Here is a 20,892-nt window from a genome sequence, read left to right on the forward strand (position 1 = left end):
TAAGGCCTGCCCTGCTGACTCCTGATCATGTGGGTGGACCCTCTCCATGTTGTCCACATCCCTCCTGAAGTGCAGTGCCCAGAACTGGACGCAGTACTCCAACTGCAGCCTGACCAGTGTCGCATAGAGAAGGAGGATCACCTCCTTGGACCTGCTTCAGATGCATCTGTGGATGCATGACAAGGTATGGCTGGCCTTCCTGACCACATCCCTACACTGTCAGCCCATGCTCATCTTGGAATCAATGACTCCAAGATTCTTATCCGGCTCTGCACTGACGAGAAGGAAGTTCCCCAGCCTGTAGGTATGCTGCTGGTTCTTCCTCCCTAGGTGCAGTACTTTGCACTTGTCAGTGTTGAAACTCATCCTGTTCTCATCCGCCCACCTCTCTAACCTGTTTAGGTCGATTGCAGCCTGTTCCTCCCTTCTAGCATGCCCACTTCTCCCCACATCTTAGTGTCATCTGCGAATTTGAACAGGGTGCTTTTTACACCCCCGTCCAAGTCACTGATGAAGATGTTGAACAGTACAGGCCCAAAGACTGAGCCCTGGGGAACCCCACTGCCCACATCCCTCCAGGTCAAATAAAACCCATCCACCACCACTCTCTGGGTGCAGCCCTTCAGCCAACTAGTGACCCATTTGACTGTGTAGGTGTCAACGCCACAGTCTCCTAGTTTTTTAATGAGAATGGGGTGACAGACAGTGTTGAAGGTCTTCCTAAAGTCCAGAAAGACTATGTCCACTGCTACACCTGTGTCTAAGGATGTGACCTGGTCATAGAAGGCCGCCAGGTTGGTCTGACAGGACCTGCCTCTAATGAACCCGTGTTGGTTGCCCCTAAGCATGATCTCCCCTGCCGGCCTCTCATGGACATGCGCCAGGATAATTCCCTCAAAAAGCTTACCCAGAATCGAGGTAAGACTAACCAGCCTATAGTTTCCCAAGTCCTCCTTCCTCCCTTTTTTGAAAATGGGAACCACATTCCCCCTTTTCCAGTCCTCTGGCACCACGCCAGAGCACCATGAGTGCTCGTAAAGCCGTGTCAGGGGTCCCACAATGACCTCTGCCAATTCCCTCAGCACTTTGGGGTGGAGATAGTCAGGACCTGCTGATTTAAATACGTTCAGTCCCTCCAGAAGTTCCCTGACTAGGTCCTCATTGACCCTAGGCCTGGGTGCGCCTCCCCTGGGGCCTATGGGGGTCCCAGTGTGGGGGTGTGACCCGGTCCCTGCTCAGAAAAATGGAGGCAAAGAAATCATTAAATAGGTTAGCTTTGTCATCTGGTGCGACGACCAGATTTCCTAGCATGTCTTGCAGAGGCCCCACGTTACCCAGTTTCTTCTTTTTACCCTCTACATATTTAAAAAAGGACTTCTTGTTGTCCTTGATCCAGGTAGCTAGTCCCAATTCCATCTCCACCTTGGCCTTCCTGACTGTCCCCCTACAGCCCCGAGCAACCGAGGTATAGTGCCTCCCTTCTAGCTAGGAGACATTTCCATATGCTTTTGGTGAGCTATGGGGGCTTTTGCGCCCTCTTGACCCCTTTAATCCACGTTGGGATTACCTCCCTTTGATCTTGGAGGATCGTCTCCTTAAGGAACGACCACTCTTCTTGGACACCCGACTCCCCTCCCCTCCGGGACCTCAGTGCCTCCCTCACTATTCTCCTTACCTCATTGAAATCCGCCCTCCTGAAGTCCAGGGCTGCTGCCTTGCTGCAGGCCTTTGCCACCCTGCGCTGGATAGTGAATTCCAGCAGGCAATGATCACTGTCGCCCAGGTGGTCAAGCACCCGCAGACCCCTCACCAGGTCATCGCCTGTGGCCAGCACCAGATCCAACAAGGCATTTCCCCTGGTGGGGCTGTGCACCTCCTGGGTTAGATGGAGGTCCTGTATCTTGGCTAGGAACATCTTCTCAGCAGATGTCTGGAAAGTTCAAGTCACCCATGATGACCATGTCCTTTGACCTAACTGCCTCTGTGAGCTGACTTAAGAATTCCCGGTCTAGCTCTTCCCCTTGGTTGGGTGGTCTGTAGTAGACCCCCACCATTAAGTCCCTTTCCCCTCGACTTCTTTGTATTCTAACCCAGAGCACTTCAGTGTGCCCCTCCTCTGACCCAGTGTGCCCCTCCTTATGCCAGGATTAAGGTGTTATTCATATCATAAACAGTAACCTTGCCACAAGTTCATATTATTTTATGGTGTTAATAACATAGAAAATAAGACAGAAAGTGATTCCATGTATAACGTATAACATATTTGTGACTCGTTTTTAACACACCTTGAATTGAAGGTGTGGCATGTTGGAGCTGACCCATGACAGATCTCAATACTCAGCTGAGCAATTAGTCAATTGTCAGCCCCACATGAAGGGCTGCAACACTTAGCTTTGAACTTGCCAGTGCAGGAGGAACCCAGGATTATAATAATAATCCTGCGCTCTCCCTGCACTTACAAGTAATAATGGCATGACTGGGATATAATCCTTGATCCCGAAGTCATGGTTCCTGCCATGCATGTCTAGCATTACAAGAGGCACTCTTGTTGGGAGTGAGGAATCAGATCCCACTGCGCCATTAAAAGAAGGTGCCAAGGGCCTTAGACAAGCTTTTGAAGGCAGTGCATTCTTCTTCAGACCTAAAGACATGAAGAATGCACTGCTTTCAAAAGCTTGTCTAAGCCTACCCCAGTCATACAGTTGATCCAACAAAAGATATCCACAAAAATCCTGGCCTCTCACATTCCGCTGCATACTTTATAGGCAAAAGTCACAGACCATTGTTTTTACTACCATAGGAAACAGGTTTGTTCAGATAGCAGGTAACAAAGATTTTCTTTTAAAAATTCCTTTGGCAATTAAGTACTTTAGCCTAAATTTTATCTATGACATAATTTTATTCTAACCAACAGGATATTCTTTTTATAACCAAAGTGCCCCCAAGTTGCAAAGATATACTGGAAGTTATACTGCATTTAACTGAATTCAAGATGAGCCTGAATGAATTAAATTCCACACATGGAAAATGTATTATAATTTTGCATATATGGAATCTAATTATTGAAGAATCATCTCAAATTCATCCCCCCCACTACTGTAGGTGGTGAGGGAGGCAGTAATGGGGCAGGAGATAGAGGACAGACTGGGGGAGACAGAAGTGGGGGCATGTGGTAGGGCAGGCAAGGCCGAGGCAGGTGGCAGGCAGTGTGGATGCAGGCCAGGCAGAGAGAGGCAGAGTGCTTGCCCACTGCTGCCTGTCCTCCCTCCACTTATTCCCCATTGTGCCTGTCCACCACCACCCCAATAGCCTCAGGCTACCCCGATAACCCCCTTCTCCTCACCCCCCCCCCACACTACTTCTGCCTCCCACACACACAGATGCCTGCTCCCCTTCCTCCCATCTCCCCCCTCCCCACCGGAAGTCTTGCCTTCCTCTGCTCGCATCTCTACCCCCACCTTTCCTCTGCCCTGCACTGGCAGGCTCCATTCCTGCTGTAGCCTGGGGCACTTAGCATAGCTCCACCCCAACCCTGTAGCAGCAGCACAGAGCAGGCACTGCTGATCCAGCCTGGCCTGTAGCAACAGTGGCATGGACCTGGCAGGCAGAGTTAAGGTAAAGAGTGCAGCAGAGAGGGAGAAGTGGTCAAGTGCCCTCCCCTCCCTCCCACCCCCACTGCCCCATGCTCAATTGTAAGGTAAGGGGCTTCCCGCATCCATGTTAAATGGTGGGAAAAGCTTCATCTTCTAATCAAGTAAATACAGTGCATGCCAGAGAAATGTGCATAGTTTGTGTCCTAGTCTTGTCTCAGTGAACCAGCAGATAATGCCATCAACTTTTCCTTAATCTTTTTTTTTCAATTTCTGTCCTATTCCAATATGTACCTTTAACTTTAGTCTACTTTTTATTTTTCAGTAAGGAATTTACCCTATTAAAGTGTTATGCACTAAACACTGTTTTATGAAGCCAAAGTGTTAGCCTTCCACATTTTCTCCAATCCCCTATAACTCTCCCAAGAAGAGCACAGTACAGTACAAATGACTGTGAAAAATGTGGTGGCAAAAACCCAATTAGCCTGGAAGTTCTACATGTGTTTAAATAATATTTTTAGTGTTAGAAACGCAGAACAATTGAGAGACATTTTACTATGATAACTATTTCATAACAGCAACAACAACAAAAAAGGCTTGTCCAATGTCCCCTGTATTGATACCTATAGAGCTATATAACCTAGGTCATTTGGCACAGAAAACAGCTCACTCTAGGAACAAATGCTTTATATTACACTAGAGTAAGCTCTACAGATGTGCACAGGAATTATGTTAATAGGCTATGGAATAGGGACTTACCCAAATTGAGGGGGTAGACGGCCAATTTCATAGGCAGATTGCAGAGCTGGCTGCCAGTTTTGCGAGCTTATCGTGACAGAGCTCCGCCATGCTTCTGATTGATCAAGTGGCCCTAATGGTCCCAATCAGTGGCAAGGGGCAGAGGCGGCAGCCATCCTGACTGTTCCCTTTCATGCTGGCAGCCCCACCTCTGCCCTTCCCCACTGTGGGCCTCACGACCGGGCCACAGCAGCCATGAAGACTGCTGACTCGCACTAGGGAGCCAGCATTTTATTTTTAGCCATTTTTTTCGCAGATTTGGCATACATCGACCAATTTCATGGACAATGCCCCATTTCACAATTTTCGCAAAATCTGTTAAATCATAAATTGAGTAGGCCCCTAAATATGAAGAAAGACGTACAGTAGTAAGTCCTGTAAGCCTCCCAACTGGCCTTTGCAATGGGAATATTCAAAGCTTAAAACACCTGAAAGTTAAAACTAGGGGGGACAATGGGCAAATCCAGATGCATTTGCCCAAAACTGTCTACTTGCTCCCCTATCTGATTTGATAATTATTTGTTTTGTTACTTTTATAAGAACTTTTTACTATTCTATGCCTGGCTTGTTCTGATTAGACCTGAGGAAGAATGTCTTGCATTCGAAAGCTTGCCTAACTATCCCAACTATAGAGTTGGCCCAATATATCAGTTACCACTCTAAGAAATTCTGGCCCCTCACATTTCTGGACCACCGTGGCTACACCACTCTTACACTACCAGTTAAGATATCTGCAGAACTACAGTAACATATATAAATTATTCATTAAGAAGCCATACCGCCAACTTCAATATACTGTGGAGTTACTGGCATGCTCAGGGCATACTAAAGATATAAAGCTGGTTCAGCATTCTTTTCATGCAGTACTAAGAGCTATGCCTGAAATCTTAGATTTATTCCTTGAAACAGCAAATTCCTTATTAAACTTTTTTATTCTCTAAGACTTGGAACAATGAGAAATTGGAAAGGAACTTAATCCAGTTTCCATATCAAGTTAAACTACAGATATCATGGCTGATTGTAATATATTTCATCAGTTTATTAAAATGGTAACCCAAGAACTGTTTCTTATGATCTTTGTCTAGGATTTTTCCAAACCTTGGTAGAAAACTTAGTTTTAAAAATTATAAGAAAATCTAAGCAAACATTCTCTATTTCTGCATGGAAACATTTATATTTGCAAGGAAACAAATGCTGCATGATCAGAAGCACTGCTGATAAGACACAGGGGGAAAGACCAGCTTGTGAAAATAACTGCACTATAAGCACAAGAAAAATGTATGTAAAACAATTTTAAAATTTGCTTAACTTGCCAGTTTGTTTTATAGCCAAATATATTAGCTGCACCTGTCTGCAATTGAGTTAACAATTTTCTCATTAATATCAGAGCCTACCTAAAAGCAGCTTCCCAAAAGCAGTTCATTCCACAAACATCAGAGGGCAGCATCCAATAGGAATTCCAGAAAGATACAGACAAATTCTTACACCTAACAGGATAAGACAGAAATAACAGTCCTATATCAATGTTACTGGGTTTTTTAATTATTTTTTTTTACAAAGTGAAAAAAATTATTTTCTAGTTCAAACATCAATGGAATTGTCAATTATTCAGTGGTATAAATTTCACAGCTTAGCTAAAAAAAAAACAACCACACTAACTAGCCCAAAATTAAACTAACTAGCTAGAGATATATACAAAAAAGGTCACAGGGCATCATTAACATCCAGGGGCACAAAGCCGAGTTTCAATTCTGCTCCAGCCTCTTCTCTCCTACACCAATTGCTGGGAAAGTGAAGGGGCTGGGATTACTTCCAGTATGCTATCCTGAAATCCTCCTGTGAATCTCTCTTTAGTATAAACCTACATGGGCTGCATCTGAAATGTTGTATTGCTAACTGCTAGAAATGAGAGGGAGTTTTCTGTCTCTGTTCTTCAACTTCACAACTTCTGGGTTAGTTTCTAAGGTGCCACCCTGCCATGACTTCTGCTATGGCTCTTGCAAGGGCAAAGGACTTCAATTAGCCTCTCTTTCTGCCACATACACTATTTTCAGTCCTTCTCCTTGAAGAACATTTCCAGTGCCTACTTCTGCTGTCCTTCATTCTTTTTAAAGCACAAAGCATGAAATTATTTTTTCACTGCTGTCCATACTGCGTTTACAGAGCAGCAGTGAACATGACTAGTCTAATTTTCTACCCAAACGGTAAGCTACAGCAGAAACATCAGAACTGTTTGGAGAAGCCAAGAATGTAACTCTATATTGGTTTGCCAAATTTTGTACTCACAATGAAAAGTTAATTTAAAATATAAAAATTTTAAATTTTGTAGAAAATGGTAACAGAGTTGATAAGCCAGTCTACTAGCCAACAAGGTAGGTAATATCACCTAACAAATGATTACTTGACCAAGGTCAAATATTCCAGCAAGCCAAGGCGGCCATGATATAGGCTGCCGCCTACCTTTTTTATTAAATTATGATGCCACCTGTTCACATGGCAGAAGTGAGGACCATGCCCCCAACCCTACAGAAATCAGGTTACACAGACTTCTTCCCCTCCCCCCCACACACACCTCTCCACATCATCATACCCCTAAATCCCGCCAATACACATGTCCATAATGTAAACAATCTTTCCCTGCTCCTCTCTTGAGTTCCTGAACCCTCCTGTCACCTCCCTCCACGGAACCATGTGGAACTCCAGTAACTACTCTGTGCTATGGAAGTTTTTATTTTGCTTGTTTGGGTGCCTTGTACTTGACATCTGCTGCAATTCAGGCATCATCTATTCAGCAACAAAAAAAGGACCAGGGACTCCCATAGGTGGCACGTCACACCTATTAAAAAAAAAAAAAAAAAAAAAAAAAACACTCCCATGAATTTCCTCCCCACAAGCTCTGTTATCTGGGAGTCTGTAAAGGTCCTGGAAGGGAAAAACACAACATAACTGAAAGGTGGGCCATTTGTTTGGCTAGAATAGTAGCAGTCAGGAACAGAACTGTATGGCTACTGGTTGACTGAAATATGAGAGATACCCCCATTCCAGCAATCAGAAGCATTTGTATTAATTTGATTTTTCTTAAGTATACATAAACATAGAAAAAGTGTTAAAGCCAAGCATAAGGACTTTTTCAGTACATTACACATGTAGATATGTACCAAGTTGCTATCAAAGATTATTGCAGTCAAACAGCAAGGGAAAACTGATTTGCATCAAGTTTTTTACCCTTTATATTCTATTTAAAATTTGCCAGCATCACAGGCAAACTTTTGGAGAAATTATAAGTAAGAATGAATGGAAGCTAGTTGCATTTCTTTATCTAATACATTTGTAACTACTCCATGGGATTTAGCAACGCTTCCTGCTCCTGAAGTGTCTTCAGATGTTCATCAAATTGGTATTAAGAGGTTTTTGGATTGCATGTCTGACTACCAGAAAAAAAGTGAATCTGACTATATGTTGGACAGCTATAGTTATCCCCACAATACACCCATTTCATAGTTTTGTAAAATCTTCATAAGCTAGAATTTTATACATTGCAGCCAATTTACTAAATTCCAAGTAGGAAACAGTTTGCATTAAGTCTTCTGAATGCTTGAAGCAGTAGGTGGGGAAACCCCTCCCCTGATATTCTAATCATGCAATCTCCTCCTGTCTCCAGTATAGTGATTCTCAGCTATCCTGGGGTATCTTGAGATCCTCTCAGGGGTGCCACAATGTTAGATGTTATATTTACTAACTTAATTCACAAAATAAACCCAGCGATGTTAAACAGAATTCCAAACTTGTGGTCTTTCTGGGTTCTTTGGGCTCTATTATTTTTCTGTAGTCAAAAAGAGTGAAACTAAAAGCCAGCACTAAAGACTGCCACAAGTCTATCCAGGGGTGCCATGAGTTTAAAAAGGGTTGAGAACCATTACTCTAGTATGTGATAAATGGAGTCATCAACTTCCTGGTAACAACTCTAAAATCAGTGTGTCACAGCGGGGTCCTCGCGGAGGGCCGTGATCTCCTTGAGGCCCTCTCACCGCGCTACTCCGGCCCGAGGGCACCCTCCACTCTCGCCCGCCACGTCTTGATGTAATATGTAATAGGGAGGCTGCCTTGTGTTTCCTCGGGCATGTGAGCTCCTGGACCCCTCGTGGGTCCCCCCGTACAATGGGCGCTGCCCAAGCGCCCTAGCCTTATGGGCTATGCGTAGCTCCTACCAGCCCCTAATACCACGCCCCAAGCCTCGCAGATGTAATAGACGTTGTCGGTCTATACGCCCGCTTCCCGGGCCTCCTCTCTAATGTGGCCCACTCTGGGCTCCCTCTCTCGTGCCCAGCCTCTTGCTGGGACTCCCGTCTAGCCCACTCTGGGCCTCCCCTGCCGGTGTGGTTCCGCTCCGGGACTCTCTAGCGGGCCTCCGGTCCTATGGGCCAACCGCACGGATACCCTCCCTGACTCTGGCTCCCCGCGCTGCTACTCCCTGTCTTCTCAGGGGCAACCGCAGCGCCCTGCCTTGGTCTGAGGGGGATTGCCACACTAGCCTGCGGCCGGGCTCGCTATGCCCGTGCGCCCACACTGGGCTACTCAATAATACACAAGGGCATTCCCCCTCTCTGGGGGCTCGCCGCGCCCACACTGGGCTACTCAATAATACACAAGGGCGTTCCCCCTCTCTGGGGGCTCGCCGCGCCCACACTGGGCTACTCAATAATACACAAGGGCGTTCCCCCTCTCTGGGGCTCGCCGCGCCCACACTGGGCTCCTCAGTAATACCGCCCCTTTCCTGGAGCCGGGGGCTATGTTCCCCCACACGCAATCCGGGGTCCTGGTCCCCGTTCGCAACCTACGGGCTGTGCCCGCGACCCACTGGCCGCGCTCCTCGCCGCCCGCTGCTCACACAGTGGCGTGCGAGCTGCGCCTTCCCTGGCGCTATACAGGGGCTATGTTCCCCCACACGCAATCCGGGGTCTAGATCCCCGTCTGCAACCTACAGGTTGCGCCCGCGGCCTACTGGCTGCGCTCCTCGCCGCCAGTTGCTCATACACTGGCGTGCGAGCTGCGCCTTCCCTGGCGCTATGTAGATAATGCGCCCTCTTGGCGCTAGGGCACCCCACACTCTCTGGGGTCCATATAGTTGAGGCCTCCTCCAACCCCTACAGCCTCACCCAAGCCTCCGGGTGTAATATACAGAGCCAAACATAAACTAGAGCCTCCTGGCTATAACACAAACCTAAAGCCCCCTGGCTAAACCATAGTGCCCATCCTCTCAGGGCTATCACGAGCTGTACTTGCGAGTCATGTTCCTTTCCATATCTCAGCTGAGGGAGCTCCTGCCTCTCCAGCTGCTGGCAGAGAACTGCCAGCCTAGCCTCAGCCCTGAGCTTTATAAGGGCCAGGCCCTGCCCTCTATAGGCAGCTGGCTCCGCTTGGTTGCTCCGGCAACCCACAGCTGCGCTCATTACCTGAGCCAGCCTCAGCTGGGCTCGTCATGTCAGGCCAGGGCGCGCTCACTTGCTCCCTGGCAGTTTCTCCACTCTAGGAGCAGGGGCACCGAGGTGCCCTGCGACACAGTGTTTTACTCATTCTGCTGCACAGCTGAGCACACAGACCAACATGCTTTGAAATGGTCAGCAGCATAACCACTGAACAGGGTCCACAGAAGGCCATTTCAGTTGCAACTGATAAAGTTAATATAAAAGCTGCTTGGCTTTTGTTGATAAATACATACCCAGTTTCTACATTAGGTATATGCAGCCCGTACAACATAGCTCTTCATGATGCTAAAGATTTGACAGCTCTTGAATCTGCCTGTCAAAATACTATTGTGATGTTAAAAAAATAAAAATAAAAAATAGTGCCAGCAACCATATTTCAGCATAATTTTAATATGGCACAAGATTGCATCCACACTCAGTAAGTCTTGTTATGCTCTTTAGTTTACATTAACCTGAAACTCACTGTATTCAGAATATGGAAAATGACAGTTCTTATATTTTCTTGTGCAAAGAACAAAATCCCAAATGTGAAGAAACATTCGAGAGATTATGGGCGAATTGCATTTACACATCCTATACTTATAACCGCACACCTAAAGAATGCTTGCTGCTTCACCATTGTGGAAAGTGTTCGTCCTGCCAGCTACAGTAGCAGAACTTCTTTCAGCAATTCCCCATAATACTACTTGTGTGGAACAAAACTGGTCAGCTTGGGAGAACCACCTATGTACGAATCAGAACTAGACTGAAAACCTCCACTTCTGCAAAGCAGGCGACATCGTATCACAGTTTATAACTAGAAAAGAAAATAGGAGGAGTCAACACAATATTCAGAGACGGAGAAGAAAGATATAGATGAATTTGATGATAAAGTTGAGGCAAAAACATAACTGATGAACCTAGTACAAGAAGAGTATACAATGCAGAGGAAAATGCTTGAACTGGACTGCTGCCTGACTATCATCATAACTATAGTTAAATCTGACTTTTTCTATAGTTGCTAGGAATTTTATTTCTGTTTAATTTTATTTTTTTAGCTCTACCTTCAGATTTAGATAGTAACCTAACATTGCTAACGATACAATTATTCTTTATTCTTAGGAATTTCATTTCATTGTTTTACAGTTTCCAAGTTAGACCTCTCAGATGTAACTTTTTTTTTGGTTTTAGTTATCTTTGTAATTGTTAGTACATACTCTGCTGGAGATCATGAAGGTTTTTTGTTACTGTTCTAATAAATTAATGCTTTAAAACATGTGATCATTTTTTACATTATTTGCCAATATTTGACTAACAGCTGACCAACTATTTTGTAACCAATCAAATACCCAATCCTACTCAGTTGTTTAAGATTCTGCTCAAGTAAGCTTCCAATTTGCCATGGACAAATTAGCTAACCCAGTATATTTAGAGCATGAAAATATTTTTTAATTCAAATGTGGGGGGTGGCTTGGTGATTAAATTCAAATGTAAACACAAGAAGCAACCAAAAATTCTATTTAAGTATTCCCAATAAGTTAATTATTTTAAGATTTTCTCTAGTTAAAAAGTGTTTCTTTTACTTGGGCAAGGGAGGGAACTGTTTAAAACAATTAAACATGTTTAATTAAACAATTGAACATGTTTTAATTTAACTCCACTATAGATTGACAAATAGTATTAAAAAGTGTCAGTGCACTCAACCTGTTAAAACATATTGTGAGACATAGCTACAGGATCCCTAGATAAGATTTTTAAGTAGTTCTTAATAGCTGTTATCTCACCTGTTTAAGCACTTCTTTCCACCCAAGGCTCTTTACTTAACATGAGAACCCAACAAATCTACACATTTTCTTTATTAAAAAACCTTAAGATACAAAATGGCAGAATCCATTACTGCTTTGTAACCAGATTTATAGTGCTGTGCAGCATTCATTATAACCATGCTGAGTAAGTTTTCCTTCTCCATATTAATGACGTATGCAATTTCTTGACCTGTTAGATTCAGAAGCAAAACAGCAGGTTCTACTGGTGCACCACCCATTCTTAATAGCAGTAGTCAAACAATAATTAGAGAAAGCTTTTAGAAGTGCAGGTTTCCAGGCGTCTGTAAGTCAACTTCAAATTTTAACTTACGTAAACATTTTAAGTGATCAAGTTGAGTACTGTACCTCAAACTTAAGGATACAGTTTGACACTTAACTTCCAGTGCTCAGCCTTCCTGTCTTGAGATGCAGGTAAAGCACAGTGCTAGCATGTCTAAGGGTATTAACCATAGTGATGTGTACTATGGCACATAATTTTTAACTGGTAGATGGGAAGGCACAAGGGCACCTTAGGTCCCTGGCACACAGTACACTTAAGATGTGATTAACCAATTAATCACATATTAAATTGTTACCTGGTTCAATCAATTAATGGTATGATAAAACAAGGAATAGGGACAAAGCTGTTACATCAAAAAGTTGGCCACACAAGAGCTCCCACCTGCAGGACATGACCTTGGACTAGGAGCCCTGCCAGCTGATCTGGGCTTCCAGCCCGGGGGTTGGATCATGTACCCCCATAGCCAGGAACCCCATCAGCTGATAGCTCCAGATGCAAAAGCTTGCTACTTGCCAATGCAGGGAGAAGCCTAGGATTGTGATCCTGCCTACCCTGTCAATAAGGTGCGATGGAATCTAACTCTGGATCCCACAATCACATCTCCTGCCATACATGTGTGGCATATGGCAGGAAGTGAGATTGTGAGGACTGTGAATCAGATCCCATGGCACCTAAACCTTCAGGTCTGCCAGGGGTCTCAGCTTTGACAGGTGACAGCCTACTTCATGAGATGCTATGAATGGACTGCTATAAAATGGAACAAGCATATTAAATAGAAAGGAATAAAATAATTTATATACAGAGGATAGGGAAAGAGGGAAGAAAGGATAGGGGAGGAGGCACAGCTGAGAGAGGTCCCAAGGTAGGCTGAAGAGATCAAAAAAACTTATTTAATATCTCTGCTCTATGCACATTCACCAGTATGTGCCTTTTCTCTGTTTTATGTAAAGCACAACACCCTAGGTGCTGAGAGATACTTTGAAATGTGCCAGAGGTATGAGGAGATAACCCACATGCAAGTAGATAAAGCAAACAACCACAGGCTCAGGGTCTCCCTTTCTGGCTGTTCCCCCAAGATAGTAAGAACTGCAGTAAGTTTTTTTAATTTTGCCACTTCATTCACAAGTTATTGAGGAGTGCCTTGAGTCTAACGAGGGGTGCCTTGATTCTAAGGTTGAGAACCACTAGTGTAAAGGAATTTGCACTCAGTTCTTCATCTTCACTGAGGATCACTGGCTTTCGCAGGACAAAAATCTTGAATTGCCTGTTTAACCTCAGAGTCAAGGATTTGCCTTACTGGATTTCTCCCAAATCTTAGTACCTCATGTGAATTTTAACGGCAACAAGATTACAATAATCAGAATTGGTAAGAATCAGATTGTACAGATCCTAACTTTACATTAAAAATCAAGACACGGGGAAAATATAACTGGTATCATGTAATTTTGATATGATCGTGCACTCACTCACAATCTTGCCCTTTAAAAGAACAGCCTTTGATTCTCTAAGCCCATAAGATGGTACAGTACTTAAAAATTTCCATGCTTTTAATTTTGTGAAGATTGACCTTTCATTTTCAAGTGGCTCAATGCCATTTCCTCCTAATGGTTGCACACACGTCCCAGAATCTTTTGCCAGCTACTGGGACAACTCCTTGAGGCACTGAAGTAGCTAATAAGCATTCTAGCAAGTGTTTTGGATTAAGTCTGTCAGACAAGTCAAGACTGCAAAGGATAGATCCAAAAAAGAAAAAAAAAAGGGGGGGGGCATAATTACACCCTCTGCTGCTTAGTATGTATATGGCCTGTGTTTAGTAATCCAATTAGCATTCTCCAGTTAAAAAAAAATGGGGAGCAAAAAAACAGATGCAGCCCAGCACAGCCAGGAGCAAAACAAGATATTTTATGTTTGGTTTCAGGATGATGGCAAAGCGCCAAATTTTATGGCTTTCAGTCTAAAGAGCCTTGACAGAAAAGGGCATAATCTACACTTCCTGAAGTGGTCTGAAGATTCTGGCATGCATTCATTTACAGTAACTTCATATTTTGGAAATCTACACAATTAGTGAAGCTAGAAAAGTACTTTTAAAATAAACTGATTGGGAGTGGATTCAAAACCCTTATTTTGGATTCCATTTTTTATTAACTAAGACAAAAGCTCCCTGTACGTTCTACAAATGCTTTCTTTAAAAGCTTACTGAACTTACAGCCTGTAATCATAACTGAAGCTAGCAGCAAGATTAGAAGGGATGCTCAATTTCCACAGACTTCCTGAATATTGCACTAGTGGGTCAGACTGCAAAAGTATGTCAGCAGCCTAATAGCTTCAAGAAATGGCATCAGCCTAGGCAACAATGGACACATCTACACATGTGCTTTAATGAGCAGTAGCCTATATGACTGCACATTAGAGCACCACAGCAAAACCCATACTGATACACTAACGCGCAGTAAAATTATGCTACTGCACATTAAGCATCACTAAAAGAAAAGCATGCACTTTTGCTGCTGTGCATTACAGTAGCCTAATGTGCATTTCATTAGTACTGTACATTAGAGGTACTAAATGTAATGAGCAGCAGCAAAAGTCCACTAGTGAATATGTAGATGTGCCCACTGACTTCTACTTCTAGGCCAAAGTCATTCCAGGTGACCCAGGGTCCTGCACAGGGCAAGAAGCAGGGCTGTCTGGAGTATCCCTAGGTTGGGTTCTGCCATGATGGAATGCTGCCTGCCCCTTGGGCAGACTGGTAACCACATCCTGTACAGAGTAAATCAGTGCTCAACTATCCTGGGGCTCACCAGGGAATGAGGGAGAATGCTCTCCACACCCCTGCCTTTGCACAGGCCTGTGGTGACTTGGGTCTGCACATGGATCATAAGGAAGAGGCGCCAGAAACTTAAACAGTCTGGGTACTGTTCAAGGGTCTGTCCGCAGGATTCCCACAGCTTGCTGTGGGGCAGACCATCAGGAAACTAGCACTCTTCCCTTCCTGTGAGATGACAGCGGTCCTCAGGACCCTGAGAGAAGCAACCAGTCATTCAGTTTGCGATAGAAAATTTCTGGGGAAGAGAACTTCCTGGTCAGAAGCACTCATTTTTTCATTGAAGATCCAGCTTTCTTCCGCATAAACCCCCTTGAACATATGCTGGCTTCTATGCTGGAAGAAAGTAGAGGGGCACTGATATATCAGTCGCATATTGGACTGGCACCAATAAAAGGAAAATTAACATTATTGGCACGTGGTTTTTGACTGGTGTAGCCAATAATGTCACTGATAAATGGTACGTGTGCGCGCACAGCCACATGCATGCACAGGGCCAGGAATGCAACTCAGCAGCTTGGAGAGCAGCATCTGGCTGGTAAGTCTGTAGGGGGAAAGGGCGGGGGGGGGGGAAGAAGGCAGATCAAAGCTCCCATGGTGAAGGAAGGAATGGGGCTGGGGCAGGGGCAGATAGTGCCCAGCCAAGGCGGAGAATGCAACCTTGCTGGGAGTGGGATGGAGCCACAGGCGGCTTGTCCAGGGGGCATGGGAAGGAGGTGGGGAGAGGGGTCAGCTCCCTACCACTGGGCACACCCCTGGGGGAGGCATGGGGGGCATGTGCACCCCAGGATTTGTGTGCAGGCCAAGGGCAGGCTGCCCGCTGTGGACTTGGGGCCAGGGGCAGTGCCAGCCTCTTCCCGACAAGGGGGCTAGGCCAGGGCTGGGCAGGCAGCAGCGCTGGGAGGGGTAGCTACAGAGTGGGCTATAGCCACCCCAAAATCCGCTGTAGCCACCCCTCCTAGTGCTACCACCACCTGCCCCAAGCCCAGCCCCATGGCCGGGAAAGGACTGGTACAGCCCCTGGCCCCAAGCCCACAGCAGGCAGCCCACCCTCACCCCACCCACAAATCTGGGGGAGAGGGGTACATGCCCCCCATGGCTATGCCAGGGGTGCGCACAGCGTGCACCCTGGATGAGCCTCCCACAGTTCCATACTGCTCCCAGTGGAGTTGCATTCACTGCCCTGGTTGGGTAGCACTTGCCCCTGCCCCACTCCATCCCTCACTGTGGGGGCCTCAATCTACCCCCCCCACCTCCCCCGATTTACCACCTGGTTGCTCCAAGCTGTCGAGCTACATTCCTGTAAATTAGCTATTGGATCAGTATCAGCTGATATGGCCAGTTAATAATCAGCCATCAGTATTAGCCAAGAAAATCTTTATTGATGCATCCCTAAAAGAAAGTTGTTTCTCCTGGTATAAACGTACACCTGATGATAGCCTGAGAAAGGACAAATGGTTAACTCATTTGCAGACTTTGTGTATATTCTCATCAACCCACAACTGCATGCATCCAGTCTGATAACAGGGGACTAAAATTATGTAAATTTTGTAGCGAGGGTAAGCTGCAAGACTTAGTGGCAAATGATTATGTGGGTCTGATCAGGTGTTAAGGTTGGCCCTACCTTTATCTACCCTGTAGTGCTTCACAGAGTACTTATCCAATCTTATCTTTAAGAGAATGTTTCCATTTCAGTAGAGTGGTTTCACTTAAGTAAACACCCTACTTGATTTTCAAAAAAGAAAAAAAACCTGACTACCCAGGATAAGACTTTTCCCTTTCTTTTTTGCTGAGGTTTTTAAGATTTTAATTATCTGCTTGACCATTTTTTCCCACCAAAGTCCTCTGAAAGCAATTTATAACTAGCCTATTTGAACCTCTTTCTGAAAACTTCTAGAGTACAACTGGAACTCTCTTTCCTCATCAAACCACTGAAGTGAGGAGGAGAGAGGCTAACTTGCACTAGCTTGTAACTAAGTTTGCTATTTCTGAATTGAGAGGCATTAAGGATTTCTTTCATTTTAGTTAAATATACCTTAATTACAACAGGAAACTGTAGCTACTTTATGTTCAGCTGCTGTACACCTGAATAAATATAACTAGAAGCCCAGTTCACCTGTGAATCTGTCTTTTCTGGATGGTCAATTATTGTGGGCAGAGGGCCACTTACTGAGTTTTGGGAAGCCATTGAGGGCCGCATGACAGGCAGCCAGGGGCAAATAAATATTAATTTTCTAATTTTTTTAGGGGCCCTGCAGGCCAGATAGAATGGCCTGGTGAGCCACATCCAGCCCCCGGGGCTGCATTTTGCCCACCCCTGCTCTAACACAATCTCAGGGCTGAAGGCAACAATCCCTTGACATAAAGTCACAGAAAATTTAACTTTTTAGATACCAGTCACCACATTTTTCTAGCCTTCCCGTGACCTGCTCTGCGCTAGCTACAGCCCAGTACCTTTGGTTTTAACCATGACATTTCCTTTATAAAAGAGATTTCCTATACAGAAGAGTTAGCTCACTCCTGAAGAAGATGTTCCACAAATTCAGATTTCAGATCATTTTTTTCAGAAATGTCTAAATTAAGGTCCTGTTTTCAAAAATTACCTAGAGACTTTCAAAACTTGGACTGGTAGTAGTCACCTGCATCTACAAGTAACAAGAGCTGGAGTGGGGCCAGCACATGCCTCACAGCTAGCAAGGTTGGGACAGCCACACGTGCCACAAATGGCACGCGGGGCACACTCTACCTGCAGAGTCCCACTGCACCAGCCCCACGTACTAGCGCTGGCACAGCTGGATCCACACCAGCCCCAGAGCCAGTGCTCAGGACCAGTCTGGCGCAGGGGCTGCATGCAGCACACCCGACTGAATCCCCATACACCAGATGGGCTCCGTGTGCTGCACGGGCTGGATTGCAGGACTCCTCGGGCAGATGCGGCCGCAACCTACCTTTGATGCCTCCGATTCAGGGCTACCCCATTCATCAAAAGAATGAAGCAGCCCCTGCACTGCAGGTCTCAGCAGCTTCTGCTCCCCACTGCCACCACCTCTGGGTTTTTAGACCTGGCAGATCTGGGCCTCTGGCACCTTGTGTCCTAGGCTCCCTTCTCCTGTGCCAAGCCCTCCTGACACCTTTGATCCAACTAAGCTGAGCCGAATACCACGAGGCCTCCCCTCTGCCCTGAGCAGTGTCCCCCACCCCCCTCCACTGCTTCGGTCCCCGAGGCTGAGAGAGAGAGAGAGGGGGGCTCGGCAGGGGCCGGATCAGGCCAGGCCAAGCCAGGCCGCGCAGGGGCACCAGGCTGAGCCGGCGGGGCGGCGGCCCGGCCCGCGGGCACCGAGGCGCTTCGCCCGAGGGCGGGCCCAGGCGCCGGCCCGCGGGTCCCGAAGGCGCGGCAGTCCCCCCAGCCTCAGCCCGGGGCCCGGCAGTACCTGTGAGGCGGCGGCAAGGCGTGGGCGCCACGGCCTGCCCGAGCCACCGCCCGCCCGGGGCCGCCCGCGCCCCGCCTCCGCGCCGCTGCGTCCGGCCCGCGCGGCTTCCCCCGCCCGGCGCCGGGCCCGGGCTCGGCGGGCAGCGCCAGCTGGCTGAAGCCGTAGAGCAGCGAGCACAAGCCGCAGCCCAGGCACAGCAGCGCCACCCGCGCCACGCGCCGCATCCCGGCCGCGCCGCCCGGCGCCGAGAGCCCGGGGGCGGGACAGGACGGGACGGACCGGGACCGGGCGCCCGGGGCAGACTGGGAGAGGGCGGGGTAGCCAAGGCCTGCCCCAGCCCGGCGCGGAGCAGGGTGCGCAGAGCTCCTCCTCTTCCTCGCCTCCTTTCCCCGCTCAGGGGCGGATCCTGCCTCCCCGGCTTGGCCTTTGGGCGGGCTCCGGGTGTCGGTGAGAGCGCGCGGGGGCTGGAGCCTGCCAGGGCCCGGAGCCCGCCGCTGTTGCCGGGTGGACAAGAGCGACCATGTTGTAGGATCCTGTCCCCCCTAGTACAATGGGTGATCGATCGTGGTGAGCGTGCTCAAGTGGACAATAGTAAGGCAGCTCGTTGATGCAGCAGGGCAAAACCTAAGTCAGTCTCAGAGTCTTAACCGACTTGGGGGTTTGCTGTCACCACTTTTTTATGACTGCTTGCCTCAACATAAAGATTTTGTTCGTTTGTTTTTGGAAAAATATGTCCCTACACACACACATATATATATACACATACATACATACACACACCATCTAGCATACATTCTTCACAAACCTTAACTCATTTTCAAAACCTTTTTTTTTGTTAATATATATATACACACACACACACACATGTATACGCATACACTTTCTAATACACTTTTCTTCCCATACCTTAACTCACCCAACAAAACCTATAAACCTATTACAATACATACACTGAAGGACCCACGACCCCATGCAACTGCCCACTGGCTTCCCTACCCCAAACAGTCTCAAAACATCATGGCTGTACCACAAAATCTCACATCCACGCACCTGCTACAGTAATGGCACTACACTCCCATCCATAACCCTTTTCTGGTTATAGTCACACTGTCCCTTTGGTTCTAGCTCTGGTTACAAGCTTTGAGCCCTTCGTTCATCTGACTGTGACAGTTGCTGTTGCTGTTGCTCAACATAAAGAAATATTTCAACTTTGATGACACAGTTCTCTTGAAGAGAAAAATAGAGGACATAAAGGTATCCCGTTTCATATCAACAGAGGATAGAGGACAACCGGACTGTCCTCTATGATGGCCACCCTAGGCCTGGCACAGGGCCCAGGTCACCTGGGTGGAAGAGGGGGAAGAGTGGTCTGTTTATTTTAGCAAGATAAAGGAAAATAAGAAAGGACCAATGACCAGCCTGATAGACAGAGCTGGGGTGGAGCACCAGTAAAATGAGGAGTTGCTGGAGATGGTGGTTTCTGGAATCTACATGGCATGACTGCAGAGCCCTGGGGCAATGCAGAACTGCCTGCAGAAACTCATGCAGGTTCTTGGGGAGGACAAGGGACAGAAGCTGGGGGAGGAGTGGACACTGGAGGAGATCAACATGATGCTCTGCAGCTTCTGGGACAGTAAGACTCCTGGGGCTTGCCCAAGGAGTTCTATATTGCTTTCTGGGACCAGGTGGATCCGAACCTGCTGGAGGTCTATAGGGAGCTCCTGCAGGACGGTCACCTAGGAGCGGAGATGAACGAGGGCCTCATAATCCTTATTTACAAGAAGGGGGAGAGGTGAGACCTTCAAAACTGGGGTCCATTTATGCTCCTGAACCTTGGCTACAAACTAATGGCCAAAGTGTTGGCTGAGTGTTTTAATTCTGTTATAGGTGCAGTGATCCATGAGGACCAGGCTTGCATGGTGCTGGGGTGACAGATCCACAAAGTCCTGATGCAGCTGCAAGGTGTGCTACAGTACCAATGGGAGAGGTGACAGAATATCGGGATGCTGAACCTTGATTTGGAGAAGGCCTACGACCAGGTATCTCATTGCTTCCTACTGAAGATGCTGAGAAGATGGGGGTCCCTGCAACCTTTGTCACCTGAATAAAGGCACTTTACACCAATGTGAGCAGCAGGATACTGGTGAACGGGTCCCTGACAGCTCCGATTGTGGTGTAGTCAGATGTGAGGCAGGGCTGCCCACTCTTCCCAATCCTTTTTATCTGCGCAATGGTATATGGAGTAGCAGCAGGGGCCAAGCTCAACATGAAACAAAGCACCTGCCTAGTCCTGGGCAACCTGGAGGACCTGCCACACCTAGGGGTCTCCGTCCCCCGCGAGGGGGTAAAGATCCTTGGGGTGGAGTTTGACCCAGAGCTGATGGGACAGGGTATGGGAAAAGATAGAGTCCAAAGCCAAACAGAAGCTGGGACTATGGCAATTGTGCTGCCTGCCAGTGCGGGGCAGTGGGGAGTGGTGCTGATGAAAGCGGTGCTTCTGCTTATGCTCCTATACAGCGCTACAATCTTCCCCACCTCAGAGCAAGTCATCTGCAGAATCCAAAGAGCCATTTGTGTTTTCTTTTAGCACTCCACCTGGGAGAAAGTAGCAAGGACCAAGCTATACAAAGTGAAATGGTCTGGAGGCAGAGGAATGGCAGACGTCCTACTTTTCCTCT

The 20,892-nt window shown here is 46.9% G+C and overlaps 1 protein-coding gene and 1 long non-coding RNA gene across 4 annotated transcripts in view; one reads left to right on the forward strand and one right to left on the reverse strand.

Annotated features, from left to right (window-relative positions):
* GXYLT1 (glucoside xylosyltransferase 1) overlaps nucleotides 1–18,544 on the reverse strand; it is a 53,174-nt gene extending 34,630 nt beyond the window's left edge. Inside the window, exons 1-2 of one of the 3 annotated variants that reach the window (XM_059726015.1) lie at nucleotides 18,215–18,544; nucleotides 5,783–5,875 (exon numbers count right to left, since the gene is read on the reverse strand). In XM_059726015.1, the coding sequence (XP_059581998.1) occupies nucleotides 5,783–5,875; nucleotides 18,215–18,438 (317 nt within the window). In that variant the 5' untranslated portion in view covers nucleotides 18,439–18,544. Of the gene's footprint in view, nucleotides 1–5,782; nucleotides 5,876–9,609; nucleotides 9,740–18,214 lie in introns of those variants that run through there. The other 2 variants (XM_059726017.1, XM_059726016.1) reach the window with 2 other exon arrangements.
* Nucleotides 18,545–18,578: 34 nt separating this feature from the next.
* Nucleotides 18,579–20,338, forward strand: LOC109284363 (uncharacterized). The gene is made up of 2 exons (XR_002091796.2): nucleotides 18,579–18,805; nucleotides 20,102–20,338. It is a non-coding gene; the product is annotated as an uncharacterized LOC109284363 (long non-coding RNA).
* Nucleotides 20,339–20,892: the final 554 nt, after the last annotated feature.

This window comes from Alligator mississippiensis, chromosome 4, assembly GCF_030867095.1.
Source record: "Alligator mississippiensis isolate rAllMis1 chromosome 4, rAllMis1, whole genome shotgun sequence".
In the NCBI taxonomy this organism is placed as follows: Eukaryota; Metazoa; Chordata; order Crocodylia; family Alligatoridae; genus Alligator; species Alligator mississippiensis.